This window comes from Scophthalmus maximus, chromosome 7 (genome assembly GCF_022379125.1).
Source record: "Scophthalmus maximus strain ysfricsl-2021 chromosome 7, ASM2237912v1, whole genome shotgun sequence".
In the NCBI taxonomy this organism is placed as follows: domain Eukaryota; kingdom Metazoa; phylum Chordata; class Actinopteri; order Pleuronectiformes; family Scophthalmidae; genus Scophthalmus; species Scophthalmus maximus.
In genome coordinates, this window is record NC_061521.1 from 18,308,665 (window position 1) to 18,329,702 (window position 21,038).

Below are 21,038 nucleotides of genomic sequence, written 5' to 3' on the forward strand. Positions count from 1 at the left end.
TTATATAAAGTTTTGTTTATGAAGTTGCTGCAAAAAAAATATTTCCACCCGTCCTCGCCAAATGCCACACAACAGCTAATCATCTAATACCTGTCCACTTGCCAGTTAAAAGGATTCATAGGAAATATGAATTCAGTTCCATTTCATGCTTGTATCTTTACATTTTGAAAGATAATTTGCTCTGTGAGCATGTCTGACAGTAGAAAGGTTCTTGATATTTGAATTTATACACAGCGTACACAGAATTTTTTTTCTATTTTTGTCATATCACATATCTACACCTAAGACTGCAGGTAGAAATATTTTCTTCCAGATGTAGCGACTTTCCCTGACTGCGGCTTTTCTCAGCATCCCTGTCATCCGCAGACCCCTCACCATTCACCAAAAATCTGTGGTCGCTGTCAGGACTGCCAAATATGTATTTGGCACATTTCACTATGTGCACTGATAACTGAGCGTAGCATATCCGAGCTGTGAGACAAAAAAAATGCCGTTTTGACATTTTACCCTTAACGATGGTAAATGGAAATACACTGTCTGTCGGATGAGCTGTCAGAGGCCATTTAGGGATGAGTGTCTTGCCCAAGGAGACAGGCACGTGGACTGGGGGGAAGCAGGGATCGAACCTCCGACCTTCTGGTTAGTGGATGACCGCTCTGAGGCACAGCTGCCAAGGAATGCCTGCTCAAAACTTTGGTCAATAATTATATCCACTTCCAAAATGAACACCTGTCCAATGCTGTTCATGTGATTTGTTGTTTGGGTGAAAGCACGTCCAAATATCTACTCCTCAGCTTGAACTTGGAAGACAACCAGTGATTCTACTTACAGTGACATGACGTCATATCCCAGAGTAGCAAATCAATGACTCTGCCATGCCTTGATGTAGTACAATGATGTGTGACCCAAACAATGACAAGTGAACCTATAACACTTGACCACAGCTAAAAAGTGGATCTACAGTGTGAAGGACCTGTGCTGCTGCTAAACATGACACGTTGTTCTGATTAAACGAGGGGCAACTGAGCTATTCTTCTTCCTTTGTTTCTTTTTACATGGCAGATGGATTTTGCATAGCAGAGACACTTATCTTCCACGGCAGTTCAAAGAAACGCTGTTGTGATTTATTATTGTCAGTGATAAATGCATCCTTTGCTTAATTTTCGCTGAAGGGGACAAAGCTTAAAACTGTTTCCACTTTTGTATCACTCAAGTGAAGCGAGTCTAAACTTGGGAATTTATTTTAAAGTGCCAGAACATCCTCAAAGTACAACCTGTTATTCAAGTATTCTAGTTCTTTTTTTTTGTGCTTGTTACTGCCAGAGTTGTTGTGGCAATGAGGCTTCTCTTACTTGCTTGATTTTATGATTTCATGCTCTTGTGATGTGCGTGACCTGAAGGAAAATGTTCAGTGTAGCAACAGATTGTGGTTTTGCTCCAAACCTAGTTGAAAACTCAGCCTCGGAGAAGGAGACCATTAACCCTGTTCAAGTCACCCTAGACTAATTAACATTTATCTCATTTCATTAAATCCGGAACTGCACATGACTGACCTCATTATACTGCTGCCCATCACATTATTATCAGAACAAAAATTACAGCTGATACATGAACCATGTTATGATCTGTATGCAGACTGACACTGTTGGATTTTTTGGTGTTTCCTTTATATCGTCAAATAATGCAAATGGTTAAACATTAACAGATTCAACTCGCTGCTCATCATCTTGAGAAAACTGACTTTGAATATAATACATGTGATCATTATGGCACATTTCAGCCAATTCAGCCGCCATTAATGACAGAGATAAACAGGGTCCAAATCCATGTCTTCCTGAAAACAAAAGTGAGTGATGGGGGAGCAATCCACAACACAGACAGCCATTCTGAGGTCTGGGGCAAGGACACAGAGTGAGAGGCAAACAAATCCAGACAAAGAAGCAATCATGAGACAACAGGGAGGTCTCCACACGAGCTACATCTGTAATCCACTGGAGCAATAAACTATTTGTTCCATCTCTCCCGCGATTTCCTGGGGGCTTTCCTGTCTGATGACTAAGGAGAAGGCGCGCTGCCGCTGTCTGTAACGCAGACACCGCTGCCTTTGCTTTTATCTGTAAATCTCTTTATGGAGAAAGATGGTATGTTAAAAGATACGTCTATTTTATTTTTTTTTGCATGAAAAGACCAAATGTTATTTAAAGGAATGTATTCATAGAGCGCTTTTCAAGACACTCAACCCCATTTAGGATTAAGTGTCTTGCCCAAGTAAACTCCGGCATGCTGACCGGGGAGAGAACCGGGGATCGAACCACGACCTTCTGGTTTGTGGACGACCTCTCTACCTGCTGAGGCACAGCTGCTCATGTTATTATGTAATTGATATATATATATACTGTATATATATGAGCTCATTAATCTTCTTTTTATGTATCCAAAGCCTGATATATCTTATTCCCCTTGTTCTATATCTGTCCAAACACTGTTACAAACCCATCAGTCAGCTTTGCATTTTGATGAAGATTGACAATATAATATTAATCAGTGGTTCCTGACCTGGGAGTCAGGCCTCTTCCAAGTAGTCTAAGATTCAAATTGAGGGTTATATGATTAACAGAACATTCTCTCAAACCTTGGTTGCCATCTTTTGGAAAAGCGGATAATTTGACCTTCCAAAACTTAACTCAAATTAAAATACCACCTTCCTTTTCCTGTGACTCCCAACACTTACGTCCTCAGGTGGAAGCAGTGGGCTTGGCGCCACAGACAAGCGGGGTAAATCGGAAAGTACGGCGATACAAACGGATGCATTGCTATTTTTTTTTGTCTTTTCATGAGGCTTGTTGACAGCGAAACACATATTGAATGTCGGCAGGTTTTCCCCCTCGCACAGCGCGGCCTCATGCAGTGCACTCGTACAGCCATAGACCAAATCTGTAACTCTGTCAAAAAACTGTGAGAGGGAGGGGGAGAAAGAGAGCGAGAGAAGACATGGGGTAAAGGCCCTCTGAAACACAACATGCAGTAAGTCGCCTTACACTGCGGTTCTGTGCAAAACTAGCCACCCCAAAACAAATCGATTTCCTCCCTCGTAGAGAAGGTGTGGGGTGTGGAGAGGAGAAGACAAACAGCCCCCGCCAGCATAATGGTAAAAGCTTATGCAGCGGCAAATGTCATCTCGCCACTGTGCGATTATTCAAAGGGGGAGGTGATAAGCGGCATGTTAGCACGACGGAGCAGAGGAAAAGGGACAATGGAGGTAATGTCAGGGACGGCGGCTGGATAACAGGGAGGAAATACAGCAACGTGCTCAGAGCTCAGCACCGACTAATCCAAATCCAACCGTTATGTTTTCATTGGCTTTTTAATCAGTTTTCTTTTAAGCAGGTGAAGCTTTTCTTTCCCCTTTTTCCAGGCATCACATGGTCTCACAGACACATATGAATATGCGTACAAAAGCATGTAAACACAAACCCACTCTCTTATGCTGTGGTGGTTTTTTTGTTTGTTGCCGGGGGTCATGCTCTGCCTCAGGTTTGGTCTGTTTCTGGTTGTGTGGGCAGGTGACCTCTGGACAAAATGTTGTTTCTTAGCCAGAAAACCATGCTCTGAACAGCTGGAGGTCCAATTGTTGTGTTAACCTGATCTACCGACCTCACAGCCGAGAGGAACTTGCGGCTGCTGTTTCAAATCCCAGGCCATTTTACCCTCATTTGATATTTCCAAAAAGAATCGACACTGTACACAAAGAAAAACTCAGTTTCCATCGTTCAGATTGATTCCGGTCCTCGTCACCCACGCATCCAGCTGTCCTGCTGTTTCACCGACAGTTTTGTCCCTCACCATTACACTGAACTGTAAAATCCAGTATCATTGCCCCGGTAACACAGACAAAACCCCCAACCTCTACTATTCATAATAAATCTCATCTGTTGTTGATGATTGAGAGTTGAATATTACAACCACCCGCGTGCCACGGTGCTCTCCCAGCTCCTAGGCAGACAACTCTGAGCCTGTATGCTCTCGGAGCCTTGTAAACATCCATTCCGCTTGACCCCTGACACAACTGGCACCAGTGAAAGTCACCATATCGCACTAATGATGTCTCGGGGCCTCAGCGCTTGTCAGACAACAAGAGTCCTCTGCTCAGCCACCTTGATTTTGGCTCGGGCTCTACTTGGCAGGATCACCTTGCTACAGACGGCCCTGTGGCAGTGTCTGTTGTCACGTCATAACTGCCCCCTGTTTAGCACCGTTCAGGTGCCTCTTCAGCTGCTTTTTAAATAGGAGCAATTAACGCTGCTGCCTCCAGTGCTTCCAGCGTAAACATGGCAGCAGCTTGTTGCCAGCATCGACAGAGAGAGAGAGAGAGAGAGAGAGAGAGAGAGAGAGAGAGAGAGGGAGAGGGAGAGAGAGAGAGAGGCCACCGCACTTGAGCACAGTACACACACGGTTTTCTGCCCGTGTTGACATCAATGGGGAAAATGGTTACAGTGAAGGAGTGACAGGATTTTGAACTGGGGAAAAGAAAAACCAAATGGCCAAACGTGATGTTGCAAACACACTCACAACAATGGATGGTAGCTTTAAAGAGTCTGTTCATACAAATCAAAACAAACTTATTTTGTGGTACAGTATTTTGCCATACAAAAATATTTAGTTTAATTCCAAATTTTTAGCTGAGGAGCATTTTGGTTGCAGCACTCAACCATCAAACATTATAACAGAAAAACAACAATCTCTCTTCCCAGAAATATGGTTCCACAGTTCTCACCGTTAACAGAGCTATTTTCTAAATTGTTTTCTAGATAACAAAGAAAAATCGTTCACAGTGAGCTTTGTGGAGTATCCCTGCTTATTCGTTGCATTTGTGCCCACTCGGCTCTGAGTAACATTTCCTCCCTCAGCTCAGGTGTGAATCAATGCAGCTAAGTCCACGAACACAGCATGAAAAAGGTCATGGCATTCCAAGTCTTCACAATGCATTTCTATTTGTAACAAATCACTGCACCGCACACAAAAAACCAAGGCTGTATAAAGTTCATTTTGAAAGTGTGTTTTCTTTGTTTCCTGTAATATCCCTTCTGCGAACTGCTGATTAGATACAACAACCCACATCATGTGAGCCAATGATAGTGAGTAAAATCAACAAATCTCATGTTGCCTCCTCAAGACAGTGTTGTAATAATCATACCATTTAGGCCCTGTCTACACGAATGTGAAGTCTTGCACGTATGGGCCTCCCGCCCAGACGCACACGGAGTTTTCGCTGCCTGAAAACGCACTCTTTTGAAACCAGGTCCCAGGGTGGAGAAGATAAATCTCCCCCCCTGCGTTTGTGTATTTGAGTTCGTGTGAACGCCAGATACGCATACGATGATGTCATCCCCCAACCCCACCCCTCGCATCTCCAACAACGACAATGGCGGACTACAGGCTTGTAGCCTTGTAGTCCAGTGTGAGTCGCAACAGCAGTTCGCACTCAGAATCGGACCAAACAAAGGAGTCTACTTTTCCCTTCTCCCTCGCCATCTTCGTACTGTTGTTGTTGTTCGGCTTCTACTTCTACGAGTATTTGTATGCTCCGCCTCTTCTTCTTCTTTTTTGGTGGAGTTCTGTAGCAGAAAACAGCACCACACAGTGTTTCTACAGCTAGATGCGTCTTTCAAATGAAACCATCATTACGGGGAAGTTTCAGGCCCCTCTGTTGAGGAAAATGAGGTGGGGGGGGATTGTTTTCGAAATATCTTGTGGAGTGGACGGGGCCTTAATGTGTGAGGAAATGTTCCCCCCCCCCCCCCCCTTTTTTTTAAATCTAGCATTTCCTTGACGATTAGTACTAGGTGGCTTAGCTTGATGCGCTTTGATCCAGAGTGCTGCTGGAATGTTTATATTCAGCTGTAATGAAGATTCAAGAGTAATGTGTATAATCTAAATGAAATAATCAGTGTTAAGAATGTTAGCTAAAATCACCCCAAAAATGTGTTCTTCGCCTGCGCATGAATTTCACTGAGGAACAATAGAACCTCTCTTAATACAGAAGAATCATTTTTATTCACGAAGGCCGATACGTGCTGTCTAACCTCCTCCATTCTCACTCAATGCTTTAATTGTCAGTTTTGAAGTCACTGTCAATGAGCAAAAAAAACAGAACGTTTTTCTCAGATTTAAAAAGAATCGGCTTTGTCATAACCTTCACCAAATTGATTGTGGATAATGCCAAACCTTTCTCCTGTGTAGGAACAGTGCAAACATAGTGTTGAAATAATGTAGCTCCGGCATTTTGTGACTGTGTTTCTGAATCCCTACTAAGAAAAAAGAAAGAAAAATATGCCCATGCTGACTCAAGTATTATAGTACACAGACAGAGATTTGCAGAGTTATAGCATGCCGGTTTGTTGGTTGTATGTAGGTTGAGTGCAGATCCGGGGCCAGGTGTTCAAATGAAAGCGACATTCAGGGAGGAAAAATGTTCCTGTTTTTGGATGTTAGACTAATGATTTCCAATTTTCCACTCTAGTAACCATTTAGGTGCAAATAATGATTTTACAAGGCAGAAGAAAAAGCAAGGCCAAACACAGGGACACACCCAGCTGTTGTCTTGTTTGGGAGGAGGGGGTTATTTGAAAATTCACCACTACTCGGTACCTTGGATTGGGTCAGTGGGACAGATGGAAGGGACCGGTGTGGACTGCAAAAAGACTCAGAGTCGACAAACTGTAACCAATGTTGGCATTCTTTGCTCTTGTGATACACACTCTGTGTGTAATCCAATCTGTCTTCTGGCCTTTTGTTGCTGCAATGAGCTGTGTGCAAGCTGACAACAGTCTTACCTGTGGTTCTCTTTGCAGTCTGATGTGCATCCCCCTATGGCCAAACAAAGCCCTCTTCTCCACGGCATGATGCCTGAAGTGATAATAGTCTCCAAAAACCTGCAAAAACACAAAAGGGGGGGGGGGGGGGGGGGGGGGTGAGTTCACCTGCAACAGCAAAACTGGCCGACAATGCTCCATGCTCACCAAGGCATTCATGTGCATGGGAAAATGTGCAGATAGCGTTCACGTCGGAGAGATCTGAAAACAGACACGTCTATTTGGATTTTGAAGCTTGATGATTCCTGTCCATAGTCTAAATGAGTGTCCATTACTGTTCTGGGTGGCTGAAATGTGACCAACTCTTCACTTTATCCCAGATAAAACACCAAAAAAGTTCTGGACAATATACGGAACACATTTGCGGACAATTGCGTTCACACATACATCCCCTGCGGAGAAGTTAAGGAAAATGGCCGCACTTCAGTGCATGTTTGAGAGCTGTAAAAGAGATGTGCATCAACATTCAACAAGAAGAAATCCATTACACAACTGCAGCTGGACACTGCCTTATTAAAATAATTGGATGCATCCATTAGAGTCACTTGCTAATCTAGAGCTATATTGAAGCATCACTTGGAACACTGTCATTTTTTTTGTCCTACTCGTGAAAAAGCTTTTAAGGACAAGTGATTGGGTGACAGCTGTCTTCCAACTGGCCTAAAACCTCAGGGCTTTCTTTTTCTCAGCCCTGCTCTTATGTGACACATGAAGCAGCCTGTGCCTTCCCCTAGTCATGGTGTAAGGACAGCTGACCCGAGAGCAAGACAGCAAATAAATAATACAGACATCCAGAGATAGGTGCGCACTAAAATTACAAAAATAACCAAACAGAAGGTCGAGGAAGAGGTAGACGAGGAGCGGCCCCGCCACTCTTTACGTGCGTATTCACAAGAGAGCAGCCTCCATTTGGAGAGGAAGCACTGGCAATCTGTACAGCTGTGGCACTGGGGACCGGCTCACCTTCACAGGCCCAGTGGAGCGGAGGAGGAGAGGGGTGGAAAGGAGGAGGGGGTATGACGGAGGGAGGCGACGGGAAGGAAGGAGACGCCGGGGTTGACAGGGTGGCGAGGCGGGATGGATGGATGTTTTTGCGAGGAGGGAGAAGAGCAGACGCAGCAGGATGGAGGGTTCTCTCCCGGGGGGCGCAGGCTGATTCTGCAGACTGGCTGTCTGCGAGCAGACCAGACTGGAGGCTGGAGCTCAGAAGCCTAGTCTGGCAGAACTCATACACAGTAAAGCTGCCAACCTGGCGCCGGCCAGTTCGACTTTATTTGTCAAATGTTTGTAATTAAGACTTGATTTTAAATCACTTGCTGTAATAATTTTTACATAATAAAAATGAGTGCTAAATTTATATTGCTAGCAATGATGGATGCTTTTGGATAATAAGGCTGCTGGACGGAAATGTAGACAATATCAACATAAACAGTGATTTAAACACACATTGACATGGATCAAATAGCGAATGTGTTCAAGTCAAGCAATATCTGAGAATTAGCATTATATTCCTACATATCAAGCAGATATAAATAAGCCAAATAGACAATTAAGTATAGATGCAGTAATACAGTCAATGCTGGACAGAAGGGTGAATTTATTTTACTATAATGGGTTACTTTCACTGGAGACACTGTTGTCTATAGGTCTTTCTCAGTAAATTAGACCATCAGCGACTGATGCTCACAGACACCTGGTCTCAAGAATAATGTCCGAGCAATGGAAGAGGAAATGGCCTCTGAATTGTGCAAGATTTGGGTGTGTTGAAAGGCTCTGACCCCACAAATTAATGAGACCCACTTTCGCATTGATTGCACCAGGGCCGAAAGCTAATTTGTGCTGCACCAGGGTGGCTTCTCCGTGCGACAAACCCCATTTCCTCGAGTGCTGATGTCCTCATTCGGACCGAGAATGGGTCTTGGGAAATTGAGAAGGAGATAGAAATGTTGCTGTATCTTCTCATGAGTGCAACTGAGTCACGCCTCTCCACGGTCGGAATCAGAATGAATCAGACGGTGTGTGTGTGTGTGTGTGTGTGTGTGTGTGTGTGTGTGTCAGCGATAATAACAGAGCACTGTGGGTCATTAGTCACCCTGTAACCATGCTCTGAGTTCTGCATTAGATGCATCCTGCTCATTATACTCCTCACTGGGCAGTGCTAGAAGTTGCTATCTCATAATTTTTTACCGTAGCCGTTTTGCCACAATCCCCATCATGGAGCCCCGTGTTAATTCATTTCATAGAATTGAGCTTTGTATCCAATTAAAAATAACCTAAAAGACAAAACTGCTAATCAATAAAAGGGAAGTAGGACTGCAGAACTAATTTATAAACTCAAAGATATTCAGATTACAATGACATGAAACACAAAGTCCTCATACTCATAGAAAATATAACCTGAAAGATGATCGCAATTAATTGCTGGCGATAAAAGGCTCTGATAATCAACTGATCAATGATATGGATAATTGTTTTAGCTTTAAAGGGAAGTTATGTGTATTTAAATTAAGTTGGGAAAGGTTGGGAATGTCAGCATTAGATAATTTTACTACCATTAAAAACCAATAATTCCACATTTAAATGAACTAATCATATAATATTTTTTACTATATTGTTACTACAGACTTTGTTTTGGACTCAGTTGTATTAAAAGATGGTTTGTTATCACCATAGTCTTTAGTGGAAGTGAGAGGATTTAGGGGCAGGCGGAGAATGTTGAGGATTTTAGATAATTGGATGAATCTTTTTCAAAATAGGAGAATCATGTTGGAAAATAGTTTCACTTAAATTGTCTTTGGAGCCTGTATATTGAGGTTTTAAAAAACAAAAACAAATTGTTTTTACTTTATCCGAAAGAGTATTGCTATGAAGTGGGTGTTCTTATTCAGTGAAAGCAGGAGATAGTGAAAAGACTCCACAGAAAGTATCACTTTTGATGTACTGTCAGTACATTTTTCAAATGGAGAATTATAATTGACTTTTTTCTTTTTACCTTTCTTTGAAAGACCTGAGCCATCTATGACACAGTACATGTTTTTCATTTTTCAATCCAAAATCTCTTAGAATTAATGATCTAAATGTTGAATTCCCTCAGAAACAGATACATGCAGACTTCTGATGAGGGTGAATACAAGTGGGACAGCCCTCATTTGTGAGGGACTCTGCGGGAGTACGTGTGCGAGTCGGCGATGGGGGCAGCGAGACTGAACACTGTTATTATGTTAATTTGCATTTAGCACGGAAAAATATTCCTTTATGCCCGATCTTGGTCAGAATCACCCCTGTTCAGTCGCAAGAAGAACTTGAATCCTGCTTTTAAAATGACACTACTTATGAACAGGAAACTTTGTCTAAATTGAGTTCATCTGATGCGAATGTCAAATATTTCAAGCTTGTAACGTGAACAACTCTGAACTGAGAAGAGTGTGCACAGACGGCTTTGGGAGTCAACACGTTGGTGTGTAACTGACAAATCCGAATTGCTTATCAAAAGATTCCTGAGCTATGTGAAGCATCAAAGGAACATCGACTTATTGCACATTTTTTTTTTTGATCATTTCTTCAGCCCACTCATCAGTGTTTCAAATATCTTTTTTATATATCCAATAAACATTTACCTATCTTACCTACCTGTTGAGCAATGAAACGAAGCAAATGAAATGTTTATAGCACATCATATTTGTTTAAAAAAATTAAGCAATTTTTCGTCCATGCGACCACTTAAGCGCTGCATCAGTGTAAAGTATAATAAATAAAGGATAAAGAAGTATAGATAAAGTAATGGATGGATCTGTGTGTGTGTGTGTGTTTTCCCTTTTCCGCCTCATCATACTAGTGAGATTAAAATGATTTACTTTGTGCCCGACACCCTGTGGTTGTGTCCCGAGCGGTATCTGAAGCAGAAGATACATTAAAATCATGTTTTTCTCATCACCATACTGAAATTCAGCTGGGAGACTCCAAAAAAATCCCAATATTCAGAGAAGTGGTTGCTGTTGATAATAGGGAACATGTGCGTGGTTTCCAAACGGATAATGCAATGACTCAGTGTGAATGCGTATGTTTGTATGGGGATTGATTACAAAGATTCAGTATTCAGCCCGGGCACTTAAAAAGGTCTGCCATGCTGATATTGACTGACAGAGCTCAACCTCAAGTGAATTCCCTTAAGCTTGGGAAACGTGCACAGAGGCAAATCCACCTTATCGGAATTGGCATCTGTCAGATCCATCTTTCAAGGGAAATAACACTGGCCTCAGTGGTTAGTTAGAGACGCAGCAATAACAGTAATTCACTCCACACACTGTGTGTGCATTAATTCACAGCCTGTGATATATATGTAATGCCACTAGCTTAATGGAAGATGCCACGGGAGCCACATGGATGCGCGAGAGACCGTGCTTGCAGAAAAGCACTCAGGGGCGGCTTCTTGAGCACATCTCAGATAGAAATGTCAGCGGCACGGCGGAGCTCATTGATTTTCCACACAGCCCACAACTCTTTCCCTTTCTCTCGCTTTCCCTTTTATATGTTGCCCTTCCTTTTATTTACGTGTCGCAGTCACACAAAACGACGCAGAGCTACACATGAGCCGGCTCTTTTGCTTTGCTGCTCACAGTTTATATATACACAGCAAATGTGTTGCTGTACGTCTGGTTGGCGGGATATTTGCTGCTGGTCCAATGAAACAGTTGTGTTGTTGGCGTCCACTGAGCCACTGTGCTGACATCTTTTGGACTAATTACAGGGGAAACTCTGGGGCTTTGCTTACAGGGAGAAGCTCATTATTTTACTCTGAAACAGAGGATAATTGACGGTTTTCAAATGAGGGGTAATTATTTGTTTGCATCCTTGCCTCATGTGCATTCACCAGCTCAGGGGACTTGTTGTCTTGGGGAAAAGCCCAGCCACAAAAAAAACATTTTGCCTAATTATGTGGCTGAAAGGCAAAGATTGAACAAAACGCCTATGAAGACCATCCCTCCAGTGATTAGTAGGAATAAAATAGAGGCAGTATGAAAGGTGTGAAACTCAATTTGGGGTATTTAATACATTTAATACTTCATTAGAAATAAATCAAGCGCCATTCAAGCAGCTGTGGGAAAAACACAAAGACCTTGAAGGTAGAGAGATTCTAGATCATGGTGTCCGGCAAGACCTATTCCTATTCTCAAAGAGTAAGCCACAGTGGAATATGAAAGAAAGGAAGGAAAATGAAAGTGAGGCAGGAGAAAGAAATACATCACAGGAGAATAGATGAGGGGAGAAGGCCGAAAACCAAGAATAAATTGGCAACTATAGGAATGTCGGGAGAGAGCAGAAATAAGGAGCCACCAACTGATGCCTTAACTTTGGCCAGTATTACCATAAACTACATTTATACAGTTCTATGACCGCTGCCCTGTAATGCTAATCGACGATGCTATCACCCTCTGAGATTCTGTGCTTGAATAAAACACGCTGATCGCCTTGATGTGGTCGATTATATGTTAGATTCAGGCAGAAAATGAAATGCCCCGAACATATAAAAACTCTTGAATTTGCTACACACACAAAAAAATTTAGAAGTTGTAGTATTCCTTCCTGTGGTGTGATTTTTCGGTGAAAAGATAAGGGACAGGGCAGGGGGGAGGGAGGGGGCTTATCAAAAACCACACACACACACACACACACACACACACACACACACACACACACACGCACAGTAAAGCTACATCGTGACTCAGATAAACCGTGCTCGGAGTGGCACTGAGAGATCAAGCGGACATCTCGATCACAGAAAGATGGTGTTCAAAGTAGCACGCACACACACGCACGCACAAGGTCTTTTTATCTGCATTTCCCAAGGCCATAGCTCAGAATCTTTGGTGTGTGTGTGCGTGTGTGTGTGTGAGAGAAACAGACATTAAATATTTCAGATCACTTCTTGCCCTTTAAATTTTAGATCTATCCCTCTGAGGTGATTTGAAGCTTCACGTCTTTGGGTTCGAGAAATGGGCTAACCAAATAACTAAACACCCCAGCTTAAACTACGCTTCACCGAAGCATCGAATATTCACGGAGTCAATTGCAATGCCACGGCACACGGGGGCCGGTTTCTCCCCGTTTTAGTAATTTCAGTGATCACGCTGTCAACCAGCTCTGATGTTACGGAGCGATGGCCAGACAGGCCCAATGGTGACGGAAGCCAGGAATCTCTCCCCGCGAAGCGCTGCCGTTACCGTTCACTGAACAAGAAACGAGAAGTAGAGGCCAAAACAGAGCCAGAGGTAGAGAGGGAGACGGATGGGAGGTCGAGGAAACACAGCAAAAAGCAGGAGAGGCGACGTTGTGTGAAAAACAACTTTAGTGGAAAAGCAAAGGACCGAGATCAAACCGGGTTAATCTTCCAGCCACGGGGAGATGGGCAGAGTAAACAGACATTTTGTACAGATGAACCAGATCAGTGAACTTTCTTAAGAGGCTATATTGGAAAACAAATAAGGACAGAGGACCAAGAGCTTAGGTAATGAATGTCATTATGCAAATGGCGAGCAGGATGAAAATTGATGGAGAGAATTAAGGAAAAAAAAGAAAGAAAAACTGATGATGTTTTGAAACATTGAGAGTGTCACAGTGTTTGGTATTGAGACGTGTTGCTGTGTACAACCTGAGCACTGCTTGTCCTTTAGTTTGTGCCTGGAGGCAGCATGTCACCCTGATTGCTATGTCATAAAGAATTACTTTCTGAATTGAATAGCACACACAAACTGTACTTGACTCCGTCAAGCAAAAAACCCAAAAAACACTATCTCCCCTATCCTCCTCCTCCCCCGCCGATCATTTATGTTCGCATCGCTATGTGCTCCTGCAAGACTTTATTTCAACCTGTTGGCCACAGAGTCACGGAAGAGTGCACGCTTTCAACTTGTTAGAACAGCAACCGCAGACCACAAGAGATCAATGTGAAGTGCACTCAAAGGGGTTGTCCTAACGATTTTTCATAGACTCAGATCAGTCAATCTATCAATGGATGCGGGAGGGGAGGCAGAGGCACCAAGAGAAGCACCGTGGGTGTGCGGAAGCAGTGATGGACTGCCGCAAATGAAATGTTCAAAACGTCCTCTGCCAACTACGTGCCCTTTGCTTTCAAGGGCTCGGCTCGGGGAAAAGGGAAGCTGTCAGCGTGTTCAGATGTGCGGCAGAAAAGGACACAAGACAAAACCCTCAAGGGAAAAATCACCTCGCACTCTCGCATTCGACATCACAGAGCAGTGAAGAAACAACCGCACCAACACGTACCGACACGCACACACACACACCTCTGTATCTCCGTCTTTCGCCCACCACGTGTGATGAGGTCAATAGAAAAAGACAACTCCAGCGGTCCCCTCTGGCACGATCCCTCAGACTGTTTAAAAAGTGCTGGGATTCTGCGAGGCTGCTGGATTATTCATTTGCCGAGTGTAACTCAGCACGCTGCTCTTTTCCACATCACCTATGCTGAACAGCCTCCGTCAGGCTTCATCACCAGAGTTTTTTTGGGAAGTGAAGTAGATAGGTTCCACTTCCATTCCCATTCAGCTCTCGTCAGTTTAAATCCTTCACTCCCTGTGTCTTTCACTCACATCCCCCCCCCCCCCCCCCCCCCTCGCCACTTCTCCTCTGGTTCCGTCTATTAATGCCGACACACTCAGTGCTTATATTTTATCCCTTTCCTCGTGTTCAGACCCTTATTAAAATCACTCATGTCTTCCTATCGGCTCAATAAAAACTGGATAGAAAACCCGACAGATTCAGGCTGTATGTATTAAAATGAACACATTTATAAAGTATTATGTGCTCCATATATTCCAGGACATCGTGGATGCTTTGTAAAAATTTCCCGAGGTGCTGTGACCTTTTTTTCCCTTTCTTTCTTTCTTTAATTTACGCTGTTCCGTTTTTCGATGACATGCCACACCGCACCAGGTCGAAAGGTGGAGTAGCGAAGGGGTGTCACTGGCGATTAAGCAGTGCACTGCAATTCTAGCGCCATGATTGCTGTGTCCGCCGCCTGTCTGCTCAGATAGGGCCGACAAGAGAACCTCTATTCCTTTATCTTTTTGTAATTTTAATAGATGGGGGCAGACACCATATAAACCTCTCCACATATCACACCAACACCCTTTTATTTCTGTGCCTGTTTCACCGTGACTGTACATTGTGCAATCAGAACACTGCAAAGAAAATATACATTGTTTTGTTCCAATCATGACCAACAAGGCAGAGTAAATACTAGTGTCTGATCCTCTAGATCATTGTGATTCCACATAAGTGCCAGGAACCATGGCAACGGGCCAGATTTGAAGTTTATTTCAGAAGTGTGAATTCGACACATCACGTAATCTTTGCAGCATATTTGGCCCGAGGAGAACAGTTTCACCTATGTACTTTCCATCTCCCTAATTAGAACAGTAGTTTGCTCTGACAGTGCGTCATGTCGGAAGTGCACTGCTTCAGCATGGGAAGAGAAGATTATGATAATTATAACCAACCACTGATACACCCACTGACTATGTATTTCTAATTCCCAACCCTTTTTTACCTTAAGGAGATTAAAAACCGTACCTACTGATTTTCTTTAAAAATAACAGTTTACATAAGGTAGTTGGCAAATTGCACAATTGCCCTATTGAGAGTTAATGAAATGAGATGCCAGCTTTATTACATTATTTACATTCAAAGACAACTGTGCACAACATTTAATTACATTAACAGTATAATTACCACGCAACATTCATTTTCCTTTAAGCTAAATATAAAGCCAAATGTGATCCACAATGCCTGGAGCATGAAGTTATTTCACACTGTACTATAAACCAGAGCAAAGCGGTGTTTTGAAATATAACAAAAACAGCACGATGTGATCAAAACAAGATGCTATCAAACGAACAGGGCAAAGTGCCGTCTCAGTAGTGAGTTCCGTACATCGACACCAAAACACATGGTGCACTGTTAAAATGATTTCATGTTTTCGAATCTACAGAATTGCATCAAATGTTACCGTCTTCTCCGCTCATCTATTCTCCTGTGACACGACCTCTTCTCGCACTGTTTGTGCACAGCAAGGGACGTGCGGTGTTAAAAGATGAAGTGTGCACCCAGCGGAGCACATTGACCGCAAGAGAAGATGGGTGTATGTCTTTGAGTTAGGCCTCGTTCAATTTCACGAAAGCTCACGCCCTCTCCTTGACCCTCACATACACAGTCAGCTGCTGCTGCTGAATTTAATCTATCTTTTTTTCTAAAGAGGAGAAAGGTTTGAACAGAGACCTCCAGCTGCCTCTGGGAGAGGACCATACCAAAACACCTTGACTCTCTGACATCAGCTTAAGATGCTCTATTAAGAACTTTAACAGTTAAGGCATCAAGGCTCTTCTTTGACACTTTGGAAAAATCCGGTAGTTCTGTTTTAAGCAGAGTGTTTCTCCTGCAGCACTGATGAACAACCGTGGACACTTGATCCTCTCCGGATTCCATCCCCAACTCTGCAAAGCTAACATCCATCATGGACAATGCCTCTCACCCCCTGTATGAGACTGTGGGGGGTCTTAAGCGGCTCCTTCAGCAACAGACTGCTGCAGCCTCAGTGTAAGAAGGAGCGCTGCTGCAGGTCATTCATCCCAACTGCTGTCGTCCCATCACAACATCACAACAAACCACTGTCCTGCCTGCCATACTGTATTTCATCATGTCATTATTCATTTTTTCATCCTTTGTACTTTATATATCTGTCTATATCCATCTCCAATTTTTCATCATCCTGTGCATTATAGATATATAGTCTATATGCATATTTTTTCATTACTTTTTTACTTCAAATCCAAACCACTGTACAGCCTTCTTTCACAAGGCAATATCTGAGCTCTTGTGCTAATCTTTTAATATTTTTTGCCTTTCCAATTCCCTTTTTTTGGTTATATTTTCATTTCTTCCTTATCGACTTTTGCTGCTGCTGTAACATGACAATCTCCCTGGCGTGGGATTAATAAAGTCTTATCTTATCTTATCACCCCCTAAGAAGACCTACGAGGACCACCTATCTCTTTCAACAGTCTTTCCAGAAGATGCAGAGACCCTGCTGACCACTCTCCATCCAGCTTCATCCGCCCAGGTGCCATGAAGATTTTCTACATGCTGGGTTATGAAATAAAGGCTCCACCACACATCCGAAAACAGTCTCTCCGGGCTCGTGAGAGTGACATTCATCAGTCTCTTCTGTATTTCAGACGTGATGAGTGTGCCTGGTGATTCTACGACCGGTGCCAGAAAAGCAGAGAGGTTACCGCCAGGTTGCTACCAACCACAGTCCTCCCCCTGTAGGACATTGGGGGCTGGACCCACTTCTGCCGAGACAAACATGGCACTGACTTTTTCCGACAGGACCCTCTTAGATTTTATTCAGAGAGTCATCATTCCCTTGAAGGACACTTAAAAACACGTCATCCCCGCTCTGTTCCACTGCAGCCCAGCTGGCACAGCTGGTTACACTGCTGGCTTATCGCTGTCCCTCCACTGATGTTTGAAGTTTCTACTCTCCAAACGTCCATGTAGAGCAGAAAGAGAGAGAAGAAAAGACAGGACAGTCAATCCCTTCAAAAAAAGTCCTTCATCCATCTTTTTTAAAAAACTTTTTTTTGCTTTCAGGGGAACTTCTCTGTGTTTCTTTCTCGTCAGTATCTTTTTGAAGACAAAACTTTTCTGTTTACTCAGCTGTTCATAACCAACCGCTTTTCTTATCTCTGGAGCAGAATTAATGAATCTCTCTACACTAGGAAATACATCTTTTCTTTCTTCCTTCAACAGACTGCCCTAAGTTTCATCTGGGAAATAACTGATCTCGTAGAGTGAATGTGGCTGTTTATCATCCTGTGACCCCAGAGAGCTGTCAAAGGGAGTCATCTACCAACATTTCTTCAGCGTTTACACTGTTCGATTCCGCTCTGCTGCACTTCCAGCCTCGACTGGGTCACTCTCCCCGTCTCCTTCTGTCCTTCCACAGACTGTTCCTCAGTATTATCAGAGCTCCAGTACTACACCTCACTGTTTTCTCAGTTCAATCATTATTCATTATACCAGGCTTTGGGGCATTGGTTGCGTTGCCACGGGCAGCCCAATGCTCACTGCCAGCCTTCGCATCACGTGTACTGCTGTCGTATAGACAGTTTTTTAAGAATCAAGGATGAGTGTTCCTCACACTCGAAGCATTTCACGCTGCCCGAGCCATGAAACCCTTTTCATATTCGCCTTTGAAAAACACTTGCGCAGGATCATTCAGATACATGAAGGCCTGTCTCTGTAGAGACTGAACACGATGCAGTGTGCTGTCTTTACAGCCGAGACAAACTCTCAGAAGCCTGCTGGAAAACAGGCAAGTTCTCTTTCCACTAGCTCGTTCTGGATGACGGGGAGGACACCTGACACGGTGATGCCCGTAGAAGGGACAAAGAAACGGTGAGATGTCCACAGACAGATAATCCAGCAGGTGAACCAAGCTGACTTCTCAGAGAAAAGCCACAAGGGCTTCATTCATCCGAACCATATCAGGGTTTTCCCTACAATGACGACACAGGCAGAGCACCTGACACTATGCCCAGAGTTCTCAACCACATTTTGTGTCATTTGGTTTGGTCATATCTCCACTCATGTGACCCGCAGGCAGTGAGTCACACAGGGAGCAGCACAGGGAGGACAGAGGACAGAGGACAGGACAAAGGACTGATACTGACTGATTGTCTGTGTTCCCAATTCTTTCTTCAGTATTTTAGATTAGCCCTTTTATAACACTACGTTTGACTTGAATTATAACTTATTTTAGTTGCAAATTATCTATCAATGTGTTTGGATAGGATTCTCTTAAAAGACATGTCATAAATGTGAGAAAATGAAGACGTTGTGGCGATGCAAGTTAATTCAGGAAAAAAGGACAGTTAAGACACCGAGCTAGCTGCTACAGCCAATATATTTTTTTGTTCAAGAAATGTTACTAATTGATGTGAAGATTATATGTTTATTATGTTCAATAAAAGTGTCTTTTCCTAGATCGTGAGGCATCTCATATGTGAGCTAGACAGACATTCGCTCTGCTCATTACTGTGCACAAATGTATTGAATGTACTTAGGCTTCAAGGCTTCTAGTGCTGACACACATACCTACACACACACAAAGTTTGGACATTCACCTCCGCCGCTTCAACCCCCCCCCCAGGGGAAGAGTAGTGAGAGGATGACATTTGGGGTGTTTGTGCATTGAGAAGTTGAGCTTTGCATAGATTCTAGGGAGCCTGAAATAACCTCTGTAGGGGAGCGGGCCCTGTTCCCAAATCTGATCAAAGCGCTGGGCTGCTATGAGTCACCGCACAAATGCATCGGAAACAAAAGGAGAGACAAATCATATTATCCATGTAAGGATGTCAGAAGAAACAGAATCATGGGGGAATAACTATCAAAGATGTGTATACGGGGAAAAATATATACATATGTACATTTACTATACCAGCCACACCAGAATTAGCAAGGTGTAAGATGTTAAAGTGGCAGTAAGCTAATTTTTAATCCAATACACGTTTTGTAAAAATCAGCAGTATTTATCTCATTATCCGGTAACTGTCGGTTCTGTGTGCGGCCCTGGCTCTGTAAATTAAAAAAAGAAAATATGGTGCGGACCGCACCTCAAAACACTGTGCGTGCAGTCTGTAAACATCACTCGCCGACACCTTAAGAAACGCACCAGCTCCTGTCTTTTTAAGGGCCCCTCCCCTCACAATGAAGCCCAGTCTGCTCTGATCGCCCAGCGGGCCCACTTTGTTGTGATTGATCCACCGCTTCCAGCGCATGCAGGAAGTGTCGGTCTCCGCTCTCGCTTTACCTGGCTTTGTTTGGGGAAATGCCAGAATAGCCGCTAGGCGAGCCTCATGCACTTCCATAACAGCATGATATCACAAGCATTGGCCGGACTACTGACGAGGCGTTTCAGGAGCTTCAGAAGCAGTTTTGTCTGTCTGGGAGGGGGCGCTCCCTTAACCGAGGACTTTGCAGAGCTTTTACATACACAAAAAAACGATATAACACAATAGAGGAAAGGGGAAAGCATATTATGTCTCCTTTAATCATTTTGTTTGTTGTGTTTCCATTTACTCTGCAGGGCATGAACATGGAGTGTGACAGTATTGTTGAGACAATGGTCAGAGTACACAGCCGAGCATAAAATAAGCTTTTAAACAGAGCTTAATCACATAGCATTTGGCCAAGCCAGGTCTGCTTTGTTATTGCAATTCAATGCAAAACAGCTGCACACTGCAAAGGGCACGGCATTTACTGCAATTTCCTCCCACCTCGCATAGATCAGTAGAAGCAAAGATTTACAGACTAAAAGTCTATAATTATTTTATAAAGACAAACAATTCATGATTTAAGTGTTTAAAGATATATTATTAGAGCAGCATGTAGAAATCACAAAAACAACACAAGAACTAAACTAGCACTCACATGTTGTGTGGGGTTCATGCACTGACAACACCGAAGAACAGAGCACTTATTATGAAGGACTCTTGGGCAAGGTCCCATGATAGCCTTTGGAACAATGATGAATGACTGAAGCATTCTGGTACGCTACATCCTATGACTAAAACCTTCAGGACTTTCTCTATTTCGCATAGGACGGGTAAGCATACTGGCAATGCTCCCTGCAAAACAGAACAGGAGATTAAAACATCCTGGGAACCACTACATTTTCCTAACCTTATTTTTGTTTTTCAATTTTGTCACATGCATCCATAACCGAGACAAAGACACTTCCTGAAGGCTGGATCAGGACAGTCTGGCATGCGGCACCGTTTGGTTTTCTCTCTCTCCCCACAATCCTCCTACAAACCCAAACAACAACAACAATGAAGCTGGCAGCAAAATGCCAGTAGGTTTATGATGAAAACCTCAGGAGTAGACTTTAAGTCATTCTTGACAGCCTCTAAGAGCTGCGTTTTGCTTCAGACGGGTGGTCATATCATATCATGCCTGCTATGACGATAGTGACTGTTTGCCTGATAAATTATTTCAGAACTACATGGTCATTACTGCAGATGCTACATGCAAGTGTATCTCAATCTGTCTGTGTCTAATTGGATTTGCAAATGTGAAAAAGAATCT

The 21,038-nt window shown here is 43.3% G+C and overlaps 1 protein-coding gene across 5 annotated transcripts in view; it reads right to left on the reverse strand.

Annotated features, from left to right (window-relative positions):
* The window catches only part of furinb (furin (paired basic amino acid cleaving enzyme) b), a 76,489-nt gene that overhangs the window by 31,076 nt on the left and 24,375 nt on the right, over window positions 1–21,038 (reverse strand). For all 5 annotated transcript variants that reach the window (XM_047333090.1, XM_047333091.1, XM_047333092.1 and 2 more), the window contains one exon: window positions 6,834–6,932. In XM_047333090.1, coding sequence (XP_047189046.1) covers window positions 6,834–6,932 — 99 coding nt within the window. The remainder of the gene's footprint in view (window positions 1–6,833; window positions 6,933–21,038) is intronic.